This window comes from Cylas formicarius, unplaced genomic scaffold (assembly GCF_029955315.1).
Source record: "Cylas formicarius isolate icCylForm1 unplaced genomic scaffold, icCylForm1.1 PGA_scaffold_4__25_contigs__length_36172078, whole genome shotgun sequence".
Lineage (NCBI taxonomy): Eukaryota > Metazoa > Arthropoda > Insecta > Coleoptera > Brentidae > Cylas > Cylas formicarius.
This window is the reverse complement of record NW_026844334.1, coordinates 24,503,581-24,527,668: the sequence shown is the minus strand read 5'-3', so window position 1 is coordinate 24,527,668 and position 24,088 is coordinate 24,503,581. Positions and strand designations below refer to the sequence as shown.

The 24,088-nt window shown below is 33.8% G+C and overlaps 1 protein-coding gene across 1 annotated transcript; it reads left to right on the top strand.

Annotated features, from left to right (window-relative positions):
• The first annotated feature begins 2,153 nt into the window (after positions 1-2,153).
• Positions 2,154-23,235, top strand: LOC132700546 (diacylglycerol kinase theta). The gene is made up of 16 exons (XM_060667931.1): positions 2,154-2,528; positions 7,631-7,710; positions 7,966-8,068; positions 8,305-8,525; positions 9,762-9,918; positions 9,977-10,111; positions 11,811-12,063; positions 12,122-12,315; positions 12,375-12,587; positions 14,238-14,375; positions 14,435-14,758; positions 14,815-15,048; positions 18,076-18,370; positions 18,422-18,578; positions 18,634-18,741; positions 21,621-23,235. The coding sequence occupies exons 1-16, from the start codon at positions 2,366-2,368 to the stop codon at positions 21,762-21,764; spliced, it is 2,919 nt and encodes a 972-aa protein (XP_060523914.1). The 5' UTR covers positions 2,154-2,365; the 3' UTR covers positions 21,765-23,235.
• Positions 23,236-24,088: the final 853 nt, after the last annotated feature.

Sequence of the window (24,088 nt, the reverse complement as noted above, 5' to 3'; positions counted from 1 at the left end):
CGCAGAATTTGGAGACGAAGTGGAAATGGTAGTCGAAGCTATTGACAAGTTAGAAGACAATCTACCTCAGCAAACAAAAATGCTAAGCAAATTGCTTTGAATGTTTACAATTTTATAACAAATTCAGAAGGGGAAGTAGGAGCAGTAATAAAAACAAGTAACATGACCAAAGTTCCAAAGTCAATTGTAAGAAAAATTGGTGCAAATGGGATAGTAAAGTAGAAAGTGAGATGCTGGTTCTTCGCGAATTTTTAAAGAGCAACACGCAGATCTAATTAGGCGTATACGCTTATAACCCAAGAAGAACTGCATAAAAAAGTACTGACAGATTTAAACGTTAGTTGGGCCAAAGTGTCGTTGCGTACTTTTTTGAAGAAAATGGATTTTCAGTTCCAAACAGTTAATAAATGTCAACTGCCAAAGGAATCTCAAAGAATTTCGCAATGGAGGGTGGATTATTTAAATGCAATTGAAAATTATTTAGTATTTAGATGAAACGTGGATCAACACTCACGACACAGTTAAAAAAGTATGGTGTGATAACAGTAACAAGTGTGTACTAGACGTTCCGCCTTCACATGGAAAACGCATAATAATTCTTCATTCGGGGTCCAAAAATGGTTGGGTGGAAGATGCCTTGTATTTGTCTGCCAAAAACGCCAAAGAATCAAGTGTGGATTACCATGAAAACATGATCGCGGAAATATTTGAGGACTGCTTTGAAAATAAACTGTTGCCAAAATTATCGGCAAATACTATTATTGTGTTGGATAATGGCTCGTATCATTCAGCCCAAATTAGAAAAATTTCAAATACTTCTTCAAATAAAGAAGAAATTAAACAATTTCTTTACGAAAATGATTTATATTTTGAAGACAGCTATTCGAAAAAACAACTTCTGGAATTATAAAAAAAAAAACATTTTAATAAAGACTAATAAAGAATACAAATCGTTTCGATAGCACAACCAGACGGACATGAAATGTATCATTGTATATTTAACAGGATTGAGATGATTTGGTTTGAGTTGTAAGCGCATATAAGAAGAAATAACACTGCAAAAAAAATTTGGTAAGAGTACCGTAAACGTAATTCGGCACAAGGTAGCTAAAATATCGGTACAAAGCTGGTCTAACTGTGAAAAACGAGTAATAAAAGAAGAAAATATTTATCGAGAACGATTAGTGGCGGAGTTGATGATTGAAGTAGTTGACGACAGTAGCCGATAGTGACGATTGTTTAAATGACTGATACTTTATTATTATTATATTTAATATTTTGTATATTAATAATGGTACTATGTAGAAATGTAATAAAGTACAACGTAATAAATTGTTACTTTGTACTAATTTTTATATGTACATGTTTTAAGAATTACTCGGCAAAAAGATTGATAATATAATTATATCCCACTTGTTAGTGTAGGTAGATAAATTCCTAGGACGGTCCTGGAATGGTTTCGGATAAGGGCCTGCTCTGCAGAGTGTTCTATAAGGGGCTGCGGTTTTGGAGTAATAAACAGTAGGCCACGTTAATCACGGAGTCGGTTGTAAAAGCACTATATTTCTGGTGCAAGTATACAATAAAACATCAGTGGAACTGTTTCGGTCTACTGTTCCCAAAGTGAAGATTGCCATTTTGGTCGTCAACTTCCGAAGATAGGAGATGCTACAAGAAGAAGAAGAAGAAAATGTTTCTACCAAAATATAAGTATTAAAGTGAAGCACGATAAGACATCGCTTCTCAATTAATAGAGAAATAACGAAGTATAAGAATTCGGTTATTTCACAGAATGATTTTATATATGTTAATGAGTTTTTGGTAACTTTATGAAAATTTTAAATATTTACAATGATTAAAGTCGAATGTAAAATAAATAAATACCCATTTATTATTTACCATAAACAATTAAGAAAATAGTCGTGAGCGGGAGTGCGAGTTTATTTCGCTAGCACTCGTAAAGGCTGTGGTCTGTGGCGTGCGCGTATATAAAGTTGCCACCAACGAGCGACTGATGACGTAGCTGCGTTCCCCCCGCGACCGCGTCAGGAATCGATCGTCTAACCGACGACGTCTCGTTTCTGAGAGGGACGCGCACGCCGTCGGGACGCCGGCGCGCGCGCAGCCGTCTGGAGCGGGAACGGTGGCGCCAGCGAGCACCAGCAGCAGCAGCATCTGCGATGTCGTCCGGGACTGAATTGTGTCGCTGAGAATGCATCTTCGTCGACATGTGAGGACTGTAGCCTCAGCCTCATCGTCGTCGTGCGACCATGTCCGCCGCCGAGTCGTACGCTTCCGAGATCACGTAATAGCCGTTACGCCGCGTCGTAATATGCTCCGCGGAGTGGCCGAGTGGTGAGCGTCAATGGCGTCGTCGGTGGCGGGCTCGGCCATCGACCAGGCGTCGGCGTGTGTCGTGGCGACTCACGGCCACGGCTTCCAAAAGAAGACCTTCCACAAACCCACGTACTGCCACCACTGCAGCGACATGCTTTGGGGCCTCATCCAACAGGGCTTCATCTGTGAAGGTGAGCCCGATTCCCTATCTCGCGGCAAATAGGTCATCCCGACATCGCCGCTTGGCTTATGCCCAACCGTGGCAGCTGTTTTCTCGTACTTTTGTTTTTATTATCTAATATTACGCTCGGCTCGAAGGACCCGCTCGTCTCCACAAATATTTATAAATCCTCCGTATTTTTATTGCCTAGTATATGTCGTCTCTTTCCCCTTGCCTCTCTGCTTCGTGCGTGTATCTCGTTTTTGGGAAATATATCCTTTTAATCTATTAATTGCATCTCTTTTAGTTTTAGTGGGTTTGGTAGTATCAAACCACAAAACTTGGTAAATATTTAAGGTCGCGATTTGGATCTATTCTCCGTCACGCCTGTGAAAATTGCTAAACAAATTAAAATACTTGCATACTCCGTGTAAGGCTATACGGACCTAGCTATGAGGAAATATTGAATTAGATGGAGATCAATGGTACCTTTAGTGAAACGTAAACCCGCTCTCTCGCTCGATATAATACGGGGTGGGTGTACTTAAATACTGTTAACATGTGTACAAATGTTTACGATGTTACTGCAAAGAAAATAAGTGCCCAATAGTAACTGCGACAAGCCTTTCATATCAATCACGCTTAATAATAGTTTTCGTCTGCAATGGAAAGTTGAATTCAAATTCGGATGCAATCAATTTGACTTCGCTAACATAAATGTTGTTTATACCTAGATAATATTTCTGATTTTTCAGTTTCATTTCTCCCGTTTATTTGAAATAAAAATCCTTTTTCGGAATCAGTCAGGGAAAGCACAATTTATTGACAATAACAATAAAATCTACTTTTGCATTGAATTAATTAAAATCAAAATCTCGGTATGGGAATAATTAATTTTGTTTTTTTATGGTGACTACGGCCGCGCGCGACATCGTAGGCCTGGAATATGTTGACCCATAGCTGTTCCTTTTTACCCATATTCTGAAAATTTTAATAATTTTTTTACAATATATACAAAATATTGTAGTTTATCGGAATTCAAATTATTTTGGTCAGACATTTTTTTTTTCCATTTTCTAATTGTATTTTCCGCGACAAACCATTTTTATTTTGCAATAATTGTCGTTGTTGTTATTAATACAGTGACGAGTCTATTTCTTCTGCTCGAATTGCATTGAAATAAAAGTAACCTACGACTTCAAGGAACTAGTTTTTGCATGATTAAGCATTTAGTTGCCCCATAAAAATGAATGTAATTCACTAATATATATACGTTCATACACCTGCAATATTATTTTTGATAGCAAATATAACTAGGAAAAACTATCCTGACACAATAACAAGCTTAATAATTTTTAAATCAATGTGCATTTACTGCACAACATATAATTTGTCGATCAGGTATTACGACGACAGTTTTCATTTCATTTCTTCTAACTTAGGACAGATGTGATCAAAAATGTAAAATATTTGCGTTAGTTAACTAAAGATGGTTGCAACTTTTGTCTCACAATTTTCACATCATCTTTCCACATTCAATATTTGTAAAAAATAACATCCAAAAAAACCAGTTGGTACTGGAACCACAAAAATCAGCTCATCGATGCCACATTTTTTTAAAAGCTTTATGTCAGCTTATTGACGCACTTTAAAGGCGCCGGAAAACCAACCAACCTTTCAGGACTTGCAAAAGGACGAAATTCAGATATTTTTGCACGTTGTAATAATTCAAATAATGCAAAGCGTTCCAGAAAGGATGCGCTTTATCATTTATGTCACTTTACATTCTCTTAAGTGTTTCTATGTGTATTATATTTTCTTGTAAAGGTCGCAAAAAAGTAGATTGTTAAATCAAATTTTTCTGTAATATTCCAACTTGGTTTAAAATGTATTTTCGAATGGCTTCGTATTGGTATAACCCACAGCAAATACCATTTTATTTTATTTGAAAACTATCTTGGAAAATATTAGATAAGTACTTAGATCATGGGAGGGCACTCTTCGGGAAGCAATTTTTTTAAACAATTATTAATGAATTAACAATCATAATTTTGTTTCTTCAAAAAATTCCAGCAAATTCCCTTCAGACCAAGAAAATTCTTCACTATTTTCCTTTAATGAATGTTTATTTAACCTTTTGAACCCTACAAATTTTTGTTTATTTTAGCAAAATTAGAAAGTTGTGCATTTTGCAAAGGTTTATGTATTATCCCTAGTCATGTCTATGTCATGTCATAGAACTATTTAAATTTAATTTTTCTAAAATGTGGCGATCCAGTTAAGGCTTGTTATCTGAAGTTACCCGAACACTTAATTGCTATAAATATTGTAAATTTGCAATTACGTTATATATTGCAATATACTGTTTTAATTCCGCTTTCCGTTCCTTGTGCTTTATGAGCTGTTCAAATTTCTCGCTTTAACCAAAAGCATAAGAGTACAGTGCGCTGCTCTCATCTCATTATATTTGTATAATTTATCAACCGTCCAAGTAATGCTGCCTGACAGTTCTTTCTTAGAACCGACGCTAATTACAAGTGGATGTAAGAGGCAAACAACATAAGAGCATATGTACATGTAGCACATGCTTCTGGGAGTTCGAGCTCATCATATTTCACAGCGCCATGGAATATAGGCCTATTGTTATAGGTATTTTTTGATGATTTTATTAAAATGATATTCGCATCGAAGTTTATTAGTAAAGTATAAGTATATATTAGTTATCCTAACCGGAAATCTTCAGTTCTATTAAATTTTACCATTTTACTGAAACTATTACTGACCCCCATTTGTATGTAATTGTTTCTGTTTAAATAAACATCAAATTATTGTATTCAGCTAAGTAAATATTATAATTTTAATTACTATACTTTAATTTTTCTTTCTTATTGAATTCACAAATTTTCAATGTAGCCTATATCAGGTCTTCCTAATTTAAAATTCTTATCCCGAACGCGTTAAATATAATATACATATAAGTTTTCTACTGCCTTAATAAGGTTGAATCGTTTTTGAAATATTTATATTCATTATATTTCATCCCTGAAAATAATTTTCTCTCAATAGACTTACGCTTCTACACGATATATCAAGAACAACGAAACTAAATTTAAATTCGAAAGAAAATCATGTATCAATTTTTGCTTTAATCCTCCAAATGTGCTGGGTTCTAAAAGTAGTTTGGCCTTTCGTGGAGAGTTCTTCGGAGTCAATTAATTGAGAACCTCTTGACCATGACGAGCTCATTATTATCTTTCTAAATAACACAGAGACAATAACTCCACAGATATAATCAATTAGAACTGTCTTCCTTTGAATGAAAAGAAAAACACCAAAATACAAAAATAAAAGTGAGTGTACTTGCGCTACGGTGGGTTGTTTGCAAAGGTGTTGGGTTGGAAACACAAAAAAACTCAAAAATAGTGACGAGTTGAAAATTCATAGGAAGAAATCTACAGAAAGCAAAGTTTATTGGGCCTGTCTAGTTCGCTCCTTCAATTGCGTTATATTGAAATTTTTTATGTATTTGTTAATGTGGGTTTAAATGAAGAGAATACGACTAGCAGAGCAAAGCGACATCCAAACACACCGATGAACTTATTCTCCATTGTTAGTTTGAATTGCACTGCAGAGTGGTCGGTGGGCTACAATTGACAAACATTGACAACATATGCCCTTTCGATGCAAATGTAATTTCCGAAATGATTTTGATACGATAAATATTCACACTTAATTATTTCAATCATCAGATTCTCTCAAGTAATTGGCAACTTGTAGATTCTGTGAGCTGTTTCCAAAAGTACATATCTGTAAAACTATAAAAGGCTCTAAAAACATACATTAAGGTGCTGTAAAATAGTATATTATGCAACAAGTGCGGTAAACGTTTACCGAACGGGTTGCATACTATACTTTTTCTACGGACGTTAGTTTTTGGGTATATTTTCATAAAACAACACGAATACATTCACTGACATGACCGTCAGTATTGCCAAACGTCAAGATTCAAAGCGTGGGAAATATCTCCGAGAATATCCGATTGCTCCCAAATCCGTGCGGCAAAATCCTGGAAATGTCCAAAGTGGCTCGGATTCGTTTGAAAGGAAATTGACGTGGTAAAATGACGCTTCACGCACGCTAGATCGGTGGGTAATTAGGTATTTTACAGACGGGCGTAGAGAAAGCATAATTACATGTATAGTCGGTGTATATATTCCATTATTATACACATAGCAAAAAATCGACACTGTGTTGTATGAGGATATGAAGTTCAGCGTCACTACACCAGGTCAGAATTAAAATTTTGTGTTCCAGATTAGCAATCTATTAACAAGATCGGAGAGTAATTAACGAATTAATTTATAAAATTTCCCTATAGGAATTTAAATAGAAATTTTAAGTAAAAACATTTTTTTATTCACAAATGTTATTGATCTATTGATAACTTTTTCAATGAGTGTTTTTAATATACTGTACTGTGTAACAATTGGTATTAAGTTGAGTTGATTATAAATATTGTTATATCGCTCTGATAATAATCGCTCTGATGATAGCAGATTTTTTTTTTATAAAGTAGCAAGTGTTTATATTTTAGCACACAAAACAACAATTTTACTAATATAATGGAACTGTAATTTTTGTCAAGTTTAGTAATAATATGACACATTAAATAAAGGCAGCCTTTCTGTTGAGATCAAAAGGAGTTAAAACTTGTGAAAATTTAAAAAGTGAAATTAATACCCACTAAATTGAAACGATTATGAATTTTCATGTGTTAAAACAGGTACACATTTCACGAATCACCCTAATCATTTTAATTTTAGTACTTAGCATAGATAAAGTTAAAAGTATTTTTTTTTTAAATATCACCTGATTAAAATTTGCAAAAAATGCAGTATCTGGTTTACTGCCTTGTATAATAAAGAAGATACGATAAAAAAGAACTTCTGCAAAAACAGATAAAATGCGTCTTCATATATCGAATTTCTTATGAGAATATTTTTGATATTTTAATACTTCACTTTACTTGACATTTTCTTAAACTGCTGTAATATTTAGATTTTAGGTTTTAATTGATCACACGAGATTCTGAATTGAGCGGTGTTCATATTATCCTTTTTTTTTAAATTTCAGTTTGCAACTTTGTGGTGCATGATCGCTGCTACAAGACTGTAGTATCTCCATGTTCCAGCATTGCAGCAAATCTTATTAGGGTAAGTTACAGTGTAAATTTGTGCCCTAGAAATTTAAAACCAATTAACTTGCAATCTAATTGCGTTTCGTTGACAGTCTCTATTTCATTCGCAAATAAGAGTTGGGTAATCTCCAAGGTTCAAACCAATACGCAAATGAAATCGGAAACGAGATTATCCATTGTTCATTTTTTTTTAATACTATACGAGTATAACTAACCACATCCCACATCCCGTAAAAGCGATAGCAGGAATAAGTCACATATTTGGTTACAGAATCCGGTAGCTCACTGTTGGTCAGAAGCATTCCATCATAAACGAAAATTTTGCAACGTATGCCGGAAAAGATTGGACGATAGTGATTCTCTTCACTGCGAAAGTATGTATCAAAGAACTGCGAAAACTAAAGTATCAAGACTTTGATACAAATAAATAAAAAACCCTTAAGTTACATTAATGTTCATTAACTATTTATTGTAGCAATACCTTGACGCTTTCAAGTTTTCTGGCGCCTTAATGAAATTTGATAAAATTCTACATTTTGGCGCATTCTAAAATATTTTAGCGATCGGTTTAAAATTACACCCGTAATATAACCTTTTGTATTTTTTTAAGTATGCGAATACTACGTACATGTGGAATGTCAAGATTTTGCCGTGGCCGATTGTAAGGAGAACGCCACCTACGTGCCAGGAAAGAATCTGGAAAATGTTCGCCACCAACACCATTGGCGAGAAGGAAATTTGCCAAGCAATAGTAAATGTGCAGTATGTAAGAAAACTTGCTGGACCACGGAATGCCTTTCGGGATATCGGTGCGAGTGGTGCGGCATGACGGTAATTAAAAATTTCAATTTTTTAAATTGACCCTATAATTTCCTCCATACTAAGTGATGCGGATCTGTCGAAGTTCTGGAAGACACTTTTAAGCTGCCTTCCTCCAGACGTCAGGAGTATAAAGTCGGGTCAATTTTCAATAGTCTTATTCAATTCGATAGTACCAATCAATTTAGTTGGAAGAGGGCAATACAATTCAAAATCGATTGCAAGCGGGGAACAAATCATTACACACTTTTCTGAGTGAATTGCTGAGGTATACCGGGCGTTTCAATTTTTATTTATTCACAGTTTATTTTAAAATTCAAAATATATTGCAACTTTCTGCACTTTTTGAACATCGGGTGTTTCAAATTCGGAAACAAAATTACGATAGATGTGTTCAATGATAATGCATTTAACGTATATTGTTGTTAAACCATTATTAGTTCTAATTTTTGTTATGGACACCTTATTGGATTTTTGCAGCTTTGAATAGCCTTTTATATTACCCTTTTAATAATGGTTTACAAAAAAACAAAAATAACAAAAAAACAGCAATATTAATGCCATAAAACCATTTTGCTTATTTGATTTTATCTCACTTTCTTGTCGCCTTGGGAAATGCCGTACAAATTTTACTAATATTTTTTAAAGCAATTAACTTATTCATTTAGATTTTGTGGGTATCGTATTTTTGTTTTTAATTTAAATGAGAAATAAAAGTGAGTGGATCCCCTAAGATCTAAATCATGTACGGCTATGTGTGTTTTTTTATTTAGTTTGTTAACAGTTAACTTATTCTCAGTTTATTATCTCAGACCGTGTACGCATCTTTTTCTAATATTTAAGTCCCCCTGGATGTCTGGAATTTAGTCTGCCTCTATATACTGTTCTAATATCTTTGTCGTTGTTTGGTTTTATGTTGCCACATTTGAGCCTTCTTCATTGGATTGTTATTAGTTTTTGTATTTGGTACAAATCTGCTTAAAATGTAAGATTTGCATTATATTTTCATCAGTATAGTATTCTTTTTGTTTAGCGTGAATCCAATTTTCGCATCTTTTTGTCATAGTTATTACAAATATTATATTTTCTTTATTTAGAAATATGAAACATTTATTCATTTTTCTATGCTATTTAAAGCATATTTAACCTTTGCTCTTGGGAATATGTCCGGACAGTTGGTGATCATGTAACTTTTCAAATATTTTACTTCTTTTGGACCAAATAACTAACAAGCAATCGATTTTTTAGTGCCATGCAGTGTGCCATGTTAATATTAACAATGAGTGCACATTCGGGCTTTTGGAACCTATTTATTTACCACCGCATGCAGTCAGCATTCCACGCACCGAGGTTCCCATGGAAGCCATTATTGGAGTACAAATTAGACGCAAAGACACCCTCTCTCGTGAGTAGTTATAATTCATTCAAGAATATCAAGGATATGATCAAAAAACTCATTATAGCGCGAAGCACATCGGAAGAATTCAGTAGCGGTGAAGCTGGCAGATATAGAGATCTTGATGATAACGCTCAACCTCACACACCGGGGAAGGAAAAACAAGAAAAACAAAATAAGGACAAGGAAGATAGAGACGATGGTATGTATAAAGGGTGATACAAAAACGAATAATGATTACAGTTTATAAGTTGACTTCAATTTGGTTTGTTTGATTTGATTTTCTTGAAACTTTGTTAAATACAAAGAACACTCAGGTTTTAGCCACAGTCAGTTTTAATCTCCATTTCTGTTAAAAATCCCGAAAATTGCATAGACTAGTCAATTAGAAATTAAGATTTTGTGTTGTACATTTGATTGATTCTGCTTCTGATTGTATATATCACTGGCCATAGCAAAAATTATTAACATAATTTAGTAATGGCTCTCTGCTTTCAGTCAGACAACAATTTATTTGAATTTGAATATTTGAAATTTATTTGATCAGTCCCAAAAATATATTATTTATTTTTTAAATTTAAAAATAACCAATATTATGTTTTCCGTAAATTGCTATAAAAACGTATTATCTTTTGTCCGTTAGTCAATGTAGTTTTCACAATTGTCCTTTTACGAAGGAAAAAGCTATCCCAAATCTCCAACTCCGGCAGGTGTGCCTTGCAAAGTCGAAATCGATCAACTAAATATCGTTTATAAAATTTTATTGAAATTTTGGCAAATTTCATTTCATTTATTTATCGTTGCTTCCGATATGTATTCTATATAATATAAATATATAACATTTGTTTTAATAATTGGAAACGAGATTTAAATCAATTATCCGTTTTTTAAGAATAAACTAAATTTGAAGAATTAGTTGTTGATGCAATGAAAAAATGGCCCAAAGTAACAAGGGTAATCAAATTTTCGTTATTTGCTATTTACTACAATTCTCCTGTATAGTTGCAAATTTGGTTTTTACTGACAGAATGAGCGGCGAAAAATATTGAAAATTTTAATATACAGATTGCTTTTTGAAAATTTCAACTTCAATTTTATTAAAATTATAACTCAAGAAAATAAACGAACTATAATGCTTCTTACATCTTGGTAATAATTTCTTCAGTTCACTTCCAGAAGCGGTCAGATTTTTTGGTTTTTATATTTTCACTTTAATAATATAAAACAACAACAACAACAATAAAATTAAAAGATACTTCCGCTTAAGCACTTAAGCACTACTACATAGTTTCTAGTATAAGAGAATTGTTTTCCGATATGATGTTAGATATATTCTATAGAATTAAGTCTGTACTACAGTCTGTAGTGCACATAATTGACCTAAGCAACTTGGTTTTCATGATTGACATTGCTTTTTATCAAATTTGGTAATAGCATCGTTTCTACCATGTATCGTCTACAGCCATTCTTCAGACCATTTTTCAACTGCCGTGCATCTTCCGTCCTTGACGTATCACTTTGTTACCCATTTTGTTTGTTTCTTTTTGTCCTTATTCGTTTTTTCAATTGAATAGAGACTACAATTCCTGCACTTATGTGCCGGGTCGACATGTTTATGTGTACCAAAAAAAAATGGAGCTGACGAGCCTGTTAGAATAATTTGCAAAAATCAATTTGGGAACACTTAGAGTTAGCAAATACTTGTTGAAAAACGTGGAGCCAATCGATTTTCACTTGTTAAATCATTTCATCAGTCAGTTGATAGGGGTTGTTCGGCGACGCTTATCATGACAACTTTATCACAATCGAGAAAATAAAAATATATTTCCGTACCCTATTGTCATCATCATCGTATTTCTGCCTAAGGAATCTGTCGATCCTTGTCTTTTTACCATTTGCAGAGGTTGTTAAAGTGTACGATGGCAATAACTCGATGCGCAGGCGAATTTTTCGAACTATCATAGTTTCGAAACAAGCGTCGCTCAAGCAGATCCTTACACAGGCCCTCCGGGCTTTTCACATCACAAAGGATCCAAATTACTTCCAGCTAACCGATCTCTATTCGCCGGACGAAGCCATACTGCAGGATTCCAATCCAGTCTTAAGCCTGCATAGGAAAGAGGGCAAGCGACCAGCAGTTTTTCTTAGATTCAGGTATTGTGCTACTGAAATGTATTTGGGGTCAGTCGCGGAAAATTTCATTGTTCCTCAGGGATAGGGATAATGACAAAGGGGAAGTGCGAGTTTATCCCGGTAAATTACAGTCTTCCCAGGCATACTGCACCGTGCCTGTGGACTCAAATACAACGGTCGGGGATCTTATAAAAGAAGCATTAACTAGATTCGGTCTGGAGGATTTTAGATGCGAGGATTACCGTTGCAGCGAAGTTCTGTTGGATAGGGGAGGTAAGCGATCGGCGAACTGAGCTTAGAAGGTGTAATTCCGACGAATCTGATTCAAACAGTTACCGAACGAGTGTTATCGTGGAACGAGAGGCCGTGGGAAATTATGAAACGATTAGGTCGGGAGAGCATTCGTCAGATGGAGCTGATGAGATTTTACCTCCAATTGAAGCAGGATCCTCATGGACCGAATCTCGCGCTTTTCGTTGGGAACTTACCGCCGAATTTGTCAGAGCGGAACTATGAAAATATCTTAACCGATCTTCTCGGAAAAGGTAATATTATTTTGAGATTGACGTTTAACTGTGGGCTTCATTTCATTATCCAATTTTCCTGGGGAATATCAGAGGGTGGTCTAAAAATACATTCTACTTTAACTTCAACATGATTAAATTGGAATATAGTTAAATTTTGTTGGGTTTTACTTTTATCTAGAAAATAGAAAATTTATTCTTTTGTCCAAGCATATATTATTACATTGAACTCTCAATAATCCCTCGATATTTCTTTAAATTCGAGTTCACATGTTCTTATATCAATCGATGTATCAATTTGATCTCTGTAGAACGAGGTTTCCCCGTTATCGGGAGAGTCCTAATTTATAACTTTCGCTCTATTTATAGCTAATCTCTTTCGGGTCCCCCTACCTCTTGGTTAGCAGAAAAATGAAACTTTACATACTGTACTAATTTTGGGGCTGGTGAATTGACCGTGGACCATGGACACTTCTCAAATGGCTAATTAGAAAATGTTTTAAATAACATCCTGCAATTGTAGAGTGTTATCCATAATTGTTTAATAATAATATGTATTTTATGATAAATTATTAGGCGTTTGTGATGCCCAATTTACCTTATCTGAATATGATATTCTGCTATTCGGGGAATCCCAACAATGATATCGACTCCATTTTGGCATCAGAAGGACGAGACGGCGACGAAACGCATCATATAAATAAATATAAATTTTTTGTATAAACAATTTCATATTGAAACAGATTTTTATATTTTTTTTAGAGTCCTAAAACAAAATTACTACGAATTTAGTACGATTTTTTTTTTACTTTGTTCTTTTACGTTTTGTAAAAATGCGCCAGCAAATATTTTCACATTTCACCCAAAATTTTCTTTCGAAATCGAAGTTTTGTGGAGCACTGAAAATATTAAAATGTACGATTTTCAGTTTTTTTTTCTTTTCGCATTAGAATTTAAACTACACCCTTTGATAAAGCGATAAATCTCTTAAACCATTTTTGTGTCAAACTTGTTTGCAATAATTAGGTTAGGTAGTTATAGAAATCAAAAACCACTTTTGTTTTGGAAGATTAGGATTTGGTCAATTAGATTATCTCTTTTATCGAAACATTTGGTAATGAATAAGGGGCTCATGCTCACACTTTGACTAATATAAATTACGGGAAAAGTGAATACGAGAAAAATGCGCGAAGATGAAAAAATACCTCACCTAAGATATCGTTGTTTAGAAAAGTTATTATTGTCAAAAACAGATGCTATGAATATTGAATATTTTTTGATTAGATTTCAAATTATTGGAAAATTTGCCATCAACATGAAGGTAATACTGAATTTCTTTTAACGTTTTTGAGTTTCCAACGGTAGAAGTTAAATTTTAAAGAGTCCCTATAAGCAAATTAGGAATGCTGAAAAAAGATCATCTCAGAAGAATTCGATATAGATGGTTGTGAATTAAAGGAGACGGATATACTCTTTCAGGAAAAATATAACACCAAAGGGCAATATTAGCTACACGTATCTTTCTCGATTTAAACAAAAATTGCTTACTCGATTTGATGCGCCAAGCTTAAGTCTTCCCTCACCCAGGCCGCAAAGATGAGGTTACACTTCAAGTTCGCATTTTTTTCTCGAGGCATATTTAATATTTTGATATCGAATATTATTTGCTAGAAAACAAGTTTTCCAAAATCGGACCAATCTACTACGAATATGGTTCAATGGTAATCACTTATGAAGATGCGGAAAAAGCAGTGAGGGCGTTATACATCTTGAGAGAATCCCGACCCGAAGAAAAACAATCTTTGTTAGGTTCGATATCGATTGAACGATCGAATATTTCCGCACACCAACTCAGAATTGTATTTCAGTTATGCTTCTACCAAATATCGAACCGTCGATGATACCGGCGGGTGTTCAGCCGCTGTTGGTGTTCGTTAACGTGAAATCGGGTGGTTGCCAAGGTCTGGAACTGATCTCCAGTTTTAGGAAACTGCTGAATCCGTATCAAGTGTTTGATTTGGACAACGGCGGACCCTTGCCGGGATTGTACGTGTTTAGGAATGTGCCAAATTACAAAATTTTAGTTTGCGGTGGCGACGGTACCATTGGTTGGGTTTTGCAATGTCTGGACAATGTCGGTCAAGATTCTCAGTGCTCGTCACCCGCTTGCGCTATCGTACCTCTAGGAACAGGTAAATTATGCAACTCCTAATAATATCACGGTTCCAATAATCATTTGTATTTGCAGGGAATGATCTGGCCCGCGTTCTAAGATGGGGACCGGGTTACACCGGCGGTGAAGATCCGTTAAATCTTCTCAGGGACGTAATCGATGCGGAAGAGATCCGATTGGATCGATGGACTGTAGTTTTTCACCCCGAGGACAAACCCGACGATAGCATAAAACAGGTCAACTCCACTGGTAAGAAGAGGCAAAAACTGGCCAAAATGAAAGTGACGAATGAGCAAATAAAAAAAGCAGGTCAATCCTATTTTACCTATATGTTGTTTTGCTGTAACATTTTATTCATTGACTAACGTTTGAGTTTGTTATTGTGCATTAATAATGAGGTCCGAATCGGCTAATTGTGTTAGCAATTAATTTAAAACAAATTTTGCTTGCCTAAACGTCTATTTGCTATATTTACTCAGAGACGGACATTTTCTTAACTCAAGTAAAACAATTTGTTTACGTAAATTTCCACCGTCTTCCGCTAAAAAATATGGGAATATATAAAAATACAAATAAATTCGAAATCCAGTGGAGCGTATAATAATATTTAAGTGGTGTAATGTTAAAAAGCAGCCCTAGATTAAGTAAGCAAAATGATTGTATCGATTCAGCTTGTTAAAGTGAGTTCTCAAAATTGTTATTTGAGTCACAAAGCTCATAGTTTGCTGGGAATATTCTCACATAATATTTATAGGTCGGCAGCTACATCCTATAATTTTTATTAAAAAATCATTTATTATAATTATTATTTTTGAAGTAACGTTATAAATAAATATTTGAAATTTCATTATTGTTGATGTTTCTGGGTAGTTAAATTTGGTATAAAAATTATACTTTCTATATACATAGTTCATATTAATAGTTACTTTTTGAGTGCTTTAATCTTCCAATTCAAAATATAGTGGAAATTTAAGTAATCAAATTATTTTACATCTAATCGAATAAAGTATTAGTAATACGACTATATTAGTTTTTGGGCAGGCGTTTTTGGTGTTCCTTTTTGATTTGAAACAAATGTTAGTGGATAAAATATTTAGCGTAACGACAACATTTTTTCCAAAAATTTGTTTAGCTATTAGAAATGACTATAAAAATTGGGTTTTAAATGTACATATTCAACAACTTTACAGTTTTATAAACAAAAACAATCGTATAAACGGAACTCTAAAAAATTACATCATTAATTAAAAAGGGAACTTTTGCGCAAAAATCATGTAGCAAGAGCTTTTTCATCCAATCCGTCAATCCTTCACCTCTGAAAATCTATTGTTTATAGTACATAGGAAAGAAATTAATTTATTGATTTGCCGCAAATAGTGACACGAGCGGCGTTAGTAAGTACCTACCTGTAACTAGAAAGGCGCTTGATTTAGACTCACTGTAGTGCTTTTTACGGCAAAACAACATTTTTGTAAAAAATCATATTAGTAGCTCACAAGCTAACAAAATTGGCCTTTGATAATACATTCATTATCTATTGTCTTATAAAAAAATAAAAATGCTTAAAGTGTGTTTTTGGCTTGCTACTTAATGTCGAAAAGGAGGGTTGGAGGTATATTTTTGACTTTTATTTTAAAAACAATATATGTACCTTTCCCGTATAGTGTCTCTTTAAAACCATATTCTTGGGAGAAACATATTTTACCGCTGTACTAGGGTTGGTTTTGTTGATCTACATTTTGACCCAAAATCCATTGATTTGATTGATTTGACTTGATTTTGGGTATTCCCGAAGCGTATTTCATTCTTGGAAAAATATTGGGTTGTGTAAGAGTTTACGAAGGTACATTATGGTCATATATCTAATAAAAGAGATGTAGCTATTAGCCTTCAAAATAGTTGAGGTGGTTTTGGTATAGTGATTTTCAAATAGTACTTATGATCAATTACACCAAAAAGTGTAAAAATAACCACCCTCAAAATGTTTGATTTATTTTCAAGAAATACCAAACATTGCATATGCTCGCACGTAATAGTTAATCATTTTAGTAGAGTGCTGGTTGCAAAGAGCTAAACTTGCGTAAAGTTTAAATAATGTCACCAATAGTTCTCGAGAGTGGTATCCAATCAGAAGGATACTCTTTGACAATCTAAATTCAGTTTTACTAAGCACTGTCCGAAAAGAACTCACCATACTTTAGCCTTCTGCTAGTGAAATTATGGAATTGGAGTCTCTAGAGTTATGAAGGGCACTATATAAACATTTCCATTCAATATTTTCAGGAACGATGTCATTGAAACGTTTGCCAGCAATGTATTTCAATGTATTATTAATTCATATCTGCCATATTTTTACAAGGTTTCTCGACATTCCTCGTTAATAGCATAACCAAACGAAAAATTGTCGCTATTCATTTTATTAAAATATCAGCACCAGTAGTAATATTATTATTTCAAAAGAAAATCAAATATAACAAATTCGCTTATATAAGTGTGTGTATTTTTTATTTTTGAAAATTGAATTCAAATTAATGTAGTTTAATTTTTGTGTAATCAATTATTTCCACTTAAGTTTAAAAAATTATAAAGGCTCCTTGCGCTAGTAAATTAATAGGAGGCAGAAAGGCTGCGCCGTCGAATATTTCAAAATATATGCCGGAGATTTATTATTAAATTTTTAAAAACTGCTCAGATTTATTGCGTTAGCCTTTTTATATATCTGGTCATTGCAAGCTCTTGTTCATATAAATCGGGAACAAAAATGCCTGACTTTTTGTCATCATATATCAGAACGATCTGTTCCTGGCTTAAAACACCAACTAAATAAAGCCGTTATTAGACTTTTCGAAATTTATTTTTATTTGTTCTATTGTTTAGTTTTGGTTAATTTTTAATTAGTAACTTTATATTTCTTTTGATATCTCATATATAATTTTAATTGATAAGATTGATAGCTATTAGGATGTTTTTCAAAAATATTTTATTTAAATTCACTTCTAAACGATACCGTATTATTAAAATTAAATAAATGTACATATAATTAAAAAGTCTCGCTATAATTAAATATACCTCAAATCGTGGATATGTAGTCTGTTGGCTGAGAATTCATGCATTTGGTTTAGGATAAGATTGGCCGAAAATAGGTGGACATTTTGTCAATTCCTTGTACTTGCCAAATATTTGGTGATATCTAAGGCCTTTAGTAGAGTTCTGCTAAATCTTAGAATTTAACGCTTTGACAAATACGCGATACCTGACTTGAATCGTCGGTTTGCAGACTATATTTAGATCATAGTAAATCAAACGTAGACGTATTTCTTTGAACGTTTACTATAGTTGTAGCAGGTTCTACGAGCGAAGATAACTCCCAGATCTTCGTGATGAACAACTATTTCGGCATCGGCATCGACGCAGACCTGTGTTTGGATTTTCATAACGCGCGCGAAGAAAATCCGGGTAAATTCATCAGTCGATTGCACAACAAGAGCGTGTACGTGAAAATGGGACTGCGCAAAATCGTCGGTCAGGGAAAAGTGTGTAAAGATCTGCACAAAGAAGTGAGGTTAGAAGTGGACGGCAAACCTGTGGAGTTACCTCAAGTCGAAGGGATAATTATATTAAATATTTTAAGGTGAGTGTTTCTTGAAACTTGTGTCATTTAATGTTGACTGTTGCTTTGAAGTTGGGGATCGGGAGCTAATCCATGGGGACCGGAAAAAGATGACCAGTTTTCCAAACCGAACCATTGGGATGGAATGTTGGAAGTGGTGGGGGTTACTGGGGTTGTTCATTTGGGTCAAATTCAGTCGGGTTTAAGAACAGCGATGAGAATTGCACAGGTATGACGCAACGATCAACAATTGGAAAGGCAAATGGCAAACTGTCCTGTTTTAGGGTGGGCACATAAAAATTCATTTGAGTTCGGATATTCCAGTTCAGGTTGATGGAGAACCGTGGGTGCAAAGTCCGTGTGATGTGGTAGTGCTGAAATCCGCGTTAAAGGTAAATTTTTGTTTTCTGTGTGTGACGAATGCAAAGAATTGAAAAAAATGTTTTCTTGGATCGCATGGCTGTTTGCTTCACTTTTTTGATATAAAGATTTTGATTAGACTTTCCTCCAAAAAGGCGGCTTAATTGTCGCATAGTAAACTTGTAATGTTCAACACGAATTGACAGAATATTGAAAACCTTCTAAACCTTATTTCAATAATGTGTTATAACTTGAACTTTATACTTATTTGAAAAAATCTGGGGCTTGGGGGCTGCAATAAACAAACAAAATTGACATATTTTTGTAATTAAAAACTTTTCTTGGCAGTTTTGCTTTTAATATGTTTACATTATATGACCAAGAAATACTACTAGTAATACCCTTAGAATGGAAGGAAAATATACATTTGACCAAACTATTGCATAAGAATCGTAATTAACCAAAACTACATGAATATATAGTTTTTTTTTGAGATATACATTTGAAAGCAACATTATCAAGGAAAATCTCGTTTTGGACTTCCCCTAGATCTGAACTACATATTTATTTGAAGTTGGAAGCATGTAGGGAAAAAGTTATTGAAATATTTTAGTTATCATGATATGGAATAAACCGTTGAAATACATCAAAAAATAAGGGCAACATTTCCCATTTTAAAATGATTTATTTGCAAAATCACAATCTTACAACTTTTGTAATTTCATCCAGAATTATCTTCTAGAATTTTAACTAGTTCAATGATGTTCCACAATAAGGATTAAGTTTAAGATATTGTTTCATAGCTCTACGAGATTGAAGAATATTCTAACAATCAGAGAAAACCATGACTTTTCCCAACATGTTGATTTTTTGTCAAAATGATTTATTAAGTAGCATTTTTTATTTATTTATTAAAATACTCTCTCTTTAAGGTTGCTTGTAGTTTTTGTGTAGATAAAAGCAATGTTTAGTAGAAATGTACTGTGTAGAAGTTGTTCTGTTTCTCATAAATTTGTAAAATTTTGCTTGTTGTAGGAACTTCTTTTCTGAATTTTCTCCATAAACACTTATTTCAATTATTATATATCTATTCCATTCCATTGCTTCCGTTACGTAGTAGGTAGGGGCGAAACAAAAGTCCTTGTAATCTATACCCAAGGCCTAATTCGCGCTACATGGCATTTTTGAATGTATGAGTGATTTGATTCCCATAAAATGTCGAAATCATCCCACATCGCAGTCAAATAATTTCAATGCACGCGAAAAAAAAATAAATTCATTCTACCCTATTTAAAATGTACATATTTTGGATCAATTTTAAAAAACAGATCATTATATGTATAAGACGGATGTCAATTCGATTGAAAACCCCTTTAATGTTTAATTAAAAACGATTTAATAGTTATTCATTAACAGGAGAATTGGTGTTTGATTTGGTTGGATATTTTGTTAAAGAAGTGTTAAGAATTGTAACATATTACGAATTACAACGTCTATATCGCCTGTCAGTTATTAGTGCCCCCAAGGTGTATTCATTTTTGTTCTGTTGCGGAGCACCAAATAGAAATTCGATTTTTTTGACTTGAGTCACCTCAATTGAAATTAATCTATATCCATAACCGATACGAAGAGCATATGGGTGATTCCGTCCCAACTGTTACATTTTTACTTAAAGTTTTAGATTTTAAAACTTGAGTTCTTATTCATCTATTTTACTGAAAAAAGAAAAGCCTGAAAGGATGTCATAAAATAGAATTGAGTTCTAAAATTATATAAACTCTTTGCATTATTTCATGCATTCCATGTATGTTGAACATTACTCAAATAACGTACTTTCAACATGATTCACTAGACGGTTCATAAATCTCAAGGTAGATGTCGCTCGAGTCATATAAATTCAAATTCAAAAATTCGTTAAATTTTAAAGGTAAAAGTTATTGAACCGGAATTCAATGTTAACTTAAAATATTAACAAAGAATGGGTCATTTTTTTTAGTTTTCATCGTAGAAATAAGAATTTATGAGGCAATTAGTTTAAATATTTATCGCGCCAAAAAGAAAAAACAAATTTATAGATTTTAGAAATGGACATGACACGGTAGCCGATATATTGTAATTTCTCTCTGAATGACCAATTATATTATATAACAAATATGACGAAATATGTTCATGACCATCTAATTAATACAAAAATTTCATTATTAGGTTATACATTAATCACCAGTGAGAACAAACAATACAAGACATAAAAAATCACAGTTAAAACAGAATCACCCATATAAAATACACAAATTAATGCGTTAATTTAGATTTATGATTTCCAATTATCGAATAATCATATGCCTATAATTTCGGAGTTAGTCAACAAGAATTGTGAACTATAAATAACTTAAATTGTTTGTTTGGCGGTATTGATAATCGTTCGTACTTACACGTGACAAGTATTTGCTGTGGTACTGTATGAAAATATAAACAAGAGTCGTTAATGGAATGGAACTAGAGTTTGAAATCAAACTGAGTAACTTACTTGCAATGTCATAATTTTTGTTCTTAATGTTTGCTTGATTTCCTAGGCAACCATGTTGAAGAAAAATAAGTTCAAACGGCGGCCTACGGAACCGAACATATTGTCCACCAACGGGGAAGGGGGGCGTAGTACGGACGATTAACAAAATGAATTGCTATAAAGAAACATCATTCCCTTTAACACTTTCACTCCTTTCTGTCATAATTTCACACTAAAATTATACCTTTCTCTTTATTTTTAGAATGTGATAGGAGTTTGACCCCATAATTTCGCATGTCTTTTTGCCTGAAGTAAGTTATTTTTGCTGTGTGAGTAGGAATATTGTTCTCTCCTTTGGTTAAACAAAGAAACGTGTGATAAAATGTCCCCTCCCTGCCCCCGTAGGCAACCATGTTGAAAAAAATGAAGGGCAAAATGAAAAGAAGAAACACCGAACCCACGATGCTAGTTTCACCAGGTTCACAACTGGCGCCTCTGCCCTCAAACGACGGCGAGTCGCCCACTGATCCAAATAATACAACTTTTTGATTTCTTCGTTTTCACCGCCATCACGTTTTTTTTTCGAACCAAAAGACTGTTACCTATTTTCGTTTCTAGCGTTTAATAATCATAATAATAATAATATTTATTTCTCATCTGAGATATTGTTATTGTATGTCACCGTTTTGTCACTTACTTTTTGCGGTTTTGCATTGAGTTTATACGAGAAGAATGCTGTAAGGTTTGCCAATTTACGAAACGTTGTTAGAGTAAGTGACATTTTGCGTTCTCATTGACTTGTAAATTTTATTGACATAGAAATCTGTAATGATTATGTTAGAGTATGGTATTTTTTACCAACAACAAAAACAATCGCCGTATAGATTTCCTTTCCCTCCTATTTTGGTTTCTCGATCCTTCACGATCCTGTGCGTTTGTATTTTTTATAATAAGATATCAGCACGTTCGCGATCAATATAATCACGGGTTCATTCGTAGCCAACAATCATATTACATAATACTCTTCTAACAAATCGACCGTTGAAAGAAATCGTCGAGCACAACTTCGAAAGGGACTACACGAGTAGCTGTCAGTGATAAAAAGTGAGCAGAAATTTGCAATCTGTCGCGTGTGAAGAGTACCATTTGTAATTGATTTTTTTTTATTTAGTGACTAGGCGATGACCAATATTTTATCGATAAAAGCATGTAAAGGATATTTCGTGCTGTTAATTTGAGGAGAGCAATATGTGGGTTTTGATTTTATCGATAGACGTAGGTTTTTTTTGAACGTACGCGATTCAGTCTGCTCTCCTCGAATTTTGTTTTAAATTTCGTTTAAAATTGACCGCGACGTCCTTCTCCCGAGGTATTCGTTTAAGGATCCGCGGGGGAAGGTTCCGTTCCAAGTCGAAGATCAATAAATTTGAAATTTAGGCTATAACCACATAGACCTGAAACTTGGGACTTCGGACGTATATTGCTCGGCCACCTCCCGCGTTGGCAGCTAGAGGTCGTTTTCCACCATCTTTAGCTGTTAATTAAAGAGCTAACCGACGTACGCCTGATGTCATGAGGCTATACGTGTTAATCTCGTTCGCCAGAAAATGACATTAACATCACGTAAAACCTGCCGCGTTGCGTGGGGCTCAATTCTATACACGCGCTGTCTGGAGCAAACGTGTGTGGAGAGCAATGTCGACAGGTTTGCGAGACGCCATATCTTAGCTATACATTTAATGTGAAGCTATATTTGTTTTAATGTAAAGTATATATACATATTTCAGAGACGCGTATTATTAAAATGTAGATCATTTCCGTCAGATTCGCACTGGCTGTCGTAGCATCGTTCTTTTTGGGCAAAAAAATCGGAGGTTTTGTTGAACGAGGAGAACCGTTATACAATTTCATTTTTCTTAGGGTAGTTCCGCCAGTGCCGGTCGTGACACTTCATGTAAAGTATAATAAATGTTACAATAGTAAGTTAAAACATAGCTAAAAATATAAAAATCGTAAATTATTTTGCAGTTTTATTGCGCCCGATTTTAGAATAAAGTGAGACTCATTATGGAAAATGCCTGTGCATTTTAACAAGTTGGTTATGCCAGTCATAATTTGGTACCCTAAATGTTAGATAAAATAAATTCCTGGATCTGGTTCAGTTGGATATCTCAAAACATGAGAATAAATAGCTTAAATGAATATTGAACGGAGGTGGCTTTTACTTGATGAAAATCCATTTATCAAAATAAATAAGAACTAAAAGTTCAGATTTTCACGAAATTATATATCAAATGATTTGATAAAGACACGGTGTTGTCGAAACAATTGTCATATCATAATATATAATTTCGTGAAAATCTGAACTTTTAGTTCTTATTTATTTTTCTTAAATGAATATCTTAAGAACAACACCGTAACTGTTATGACCACGCACCTTAATGAATTACCAGTGTAAATGCAGTAATACGTAGAAAAATTGGCTTGCATATCCTGCTTAAACAGCCGGAGATAAATCAACATTGAATCAGGAAACAAAATCCCAACCTTCTATACGCTTGTGCAGTGAGAATACTTCTATGGTTAGTAAAAGAGACTTTGGCTTCTTCACTTACTCTCCTGTAGGGAGTGGAATCATATTAATTTATTTAATTAATAGCTGGAGATTTTGTTTTGAAAATTAGTTTATTGATAATTAAATCGAATCGATAAATAGATCAAACATGATTGACCAATATTGACTATTTTGACTATTTGATATCGGATCTTTGATTTTAACTTTTTCTCTTCGCTTAGATATAGAGCTCTGTAAATATTATAAAATTACTTTCAAATCCCGACACAATCAACCTAGTTAAAGTAAATTATGGTTG

What these genes read in the sequence shown, in the direction of transcription:
- LOC132700546 (XM_060667931.1), top strand. Translation starts at nt 2,366, where the DNA reads ATGGCGTCGTCGGTGGCGGGCTCGGCCATCGACCAGGCGTCGGCGTGT. An exon ending in ACGCAAAGACACCCTCTCTC is followed by an intron (nt 9,919 to 9,976) that starts GTGAGTAGTTAT and finishes AACTCATTATAG; the next exon opens with CGCGAAGCACATCGGAAGAA. An exon ending in ATTATATTAAATATTTTAAG is followed by an intron (nt 18,371 to 18,421) that starts GTGAGTGTTTCT and finishes GTTGCTTTGAAG; the next exon opens with TTGGGGATCGGGAGCTAATC.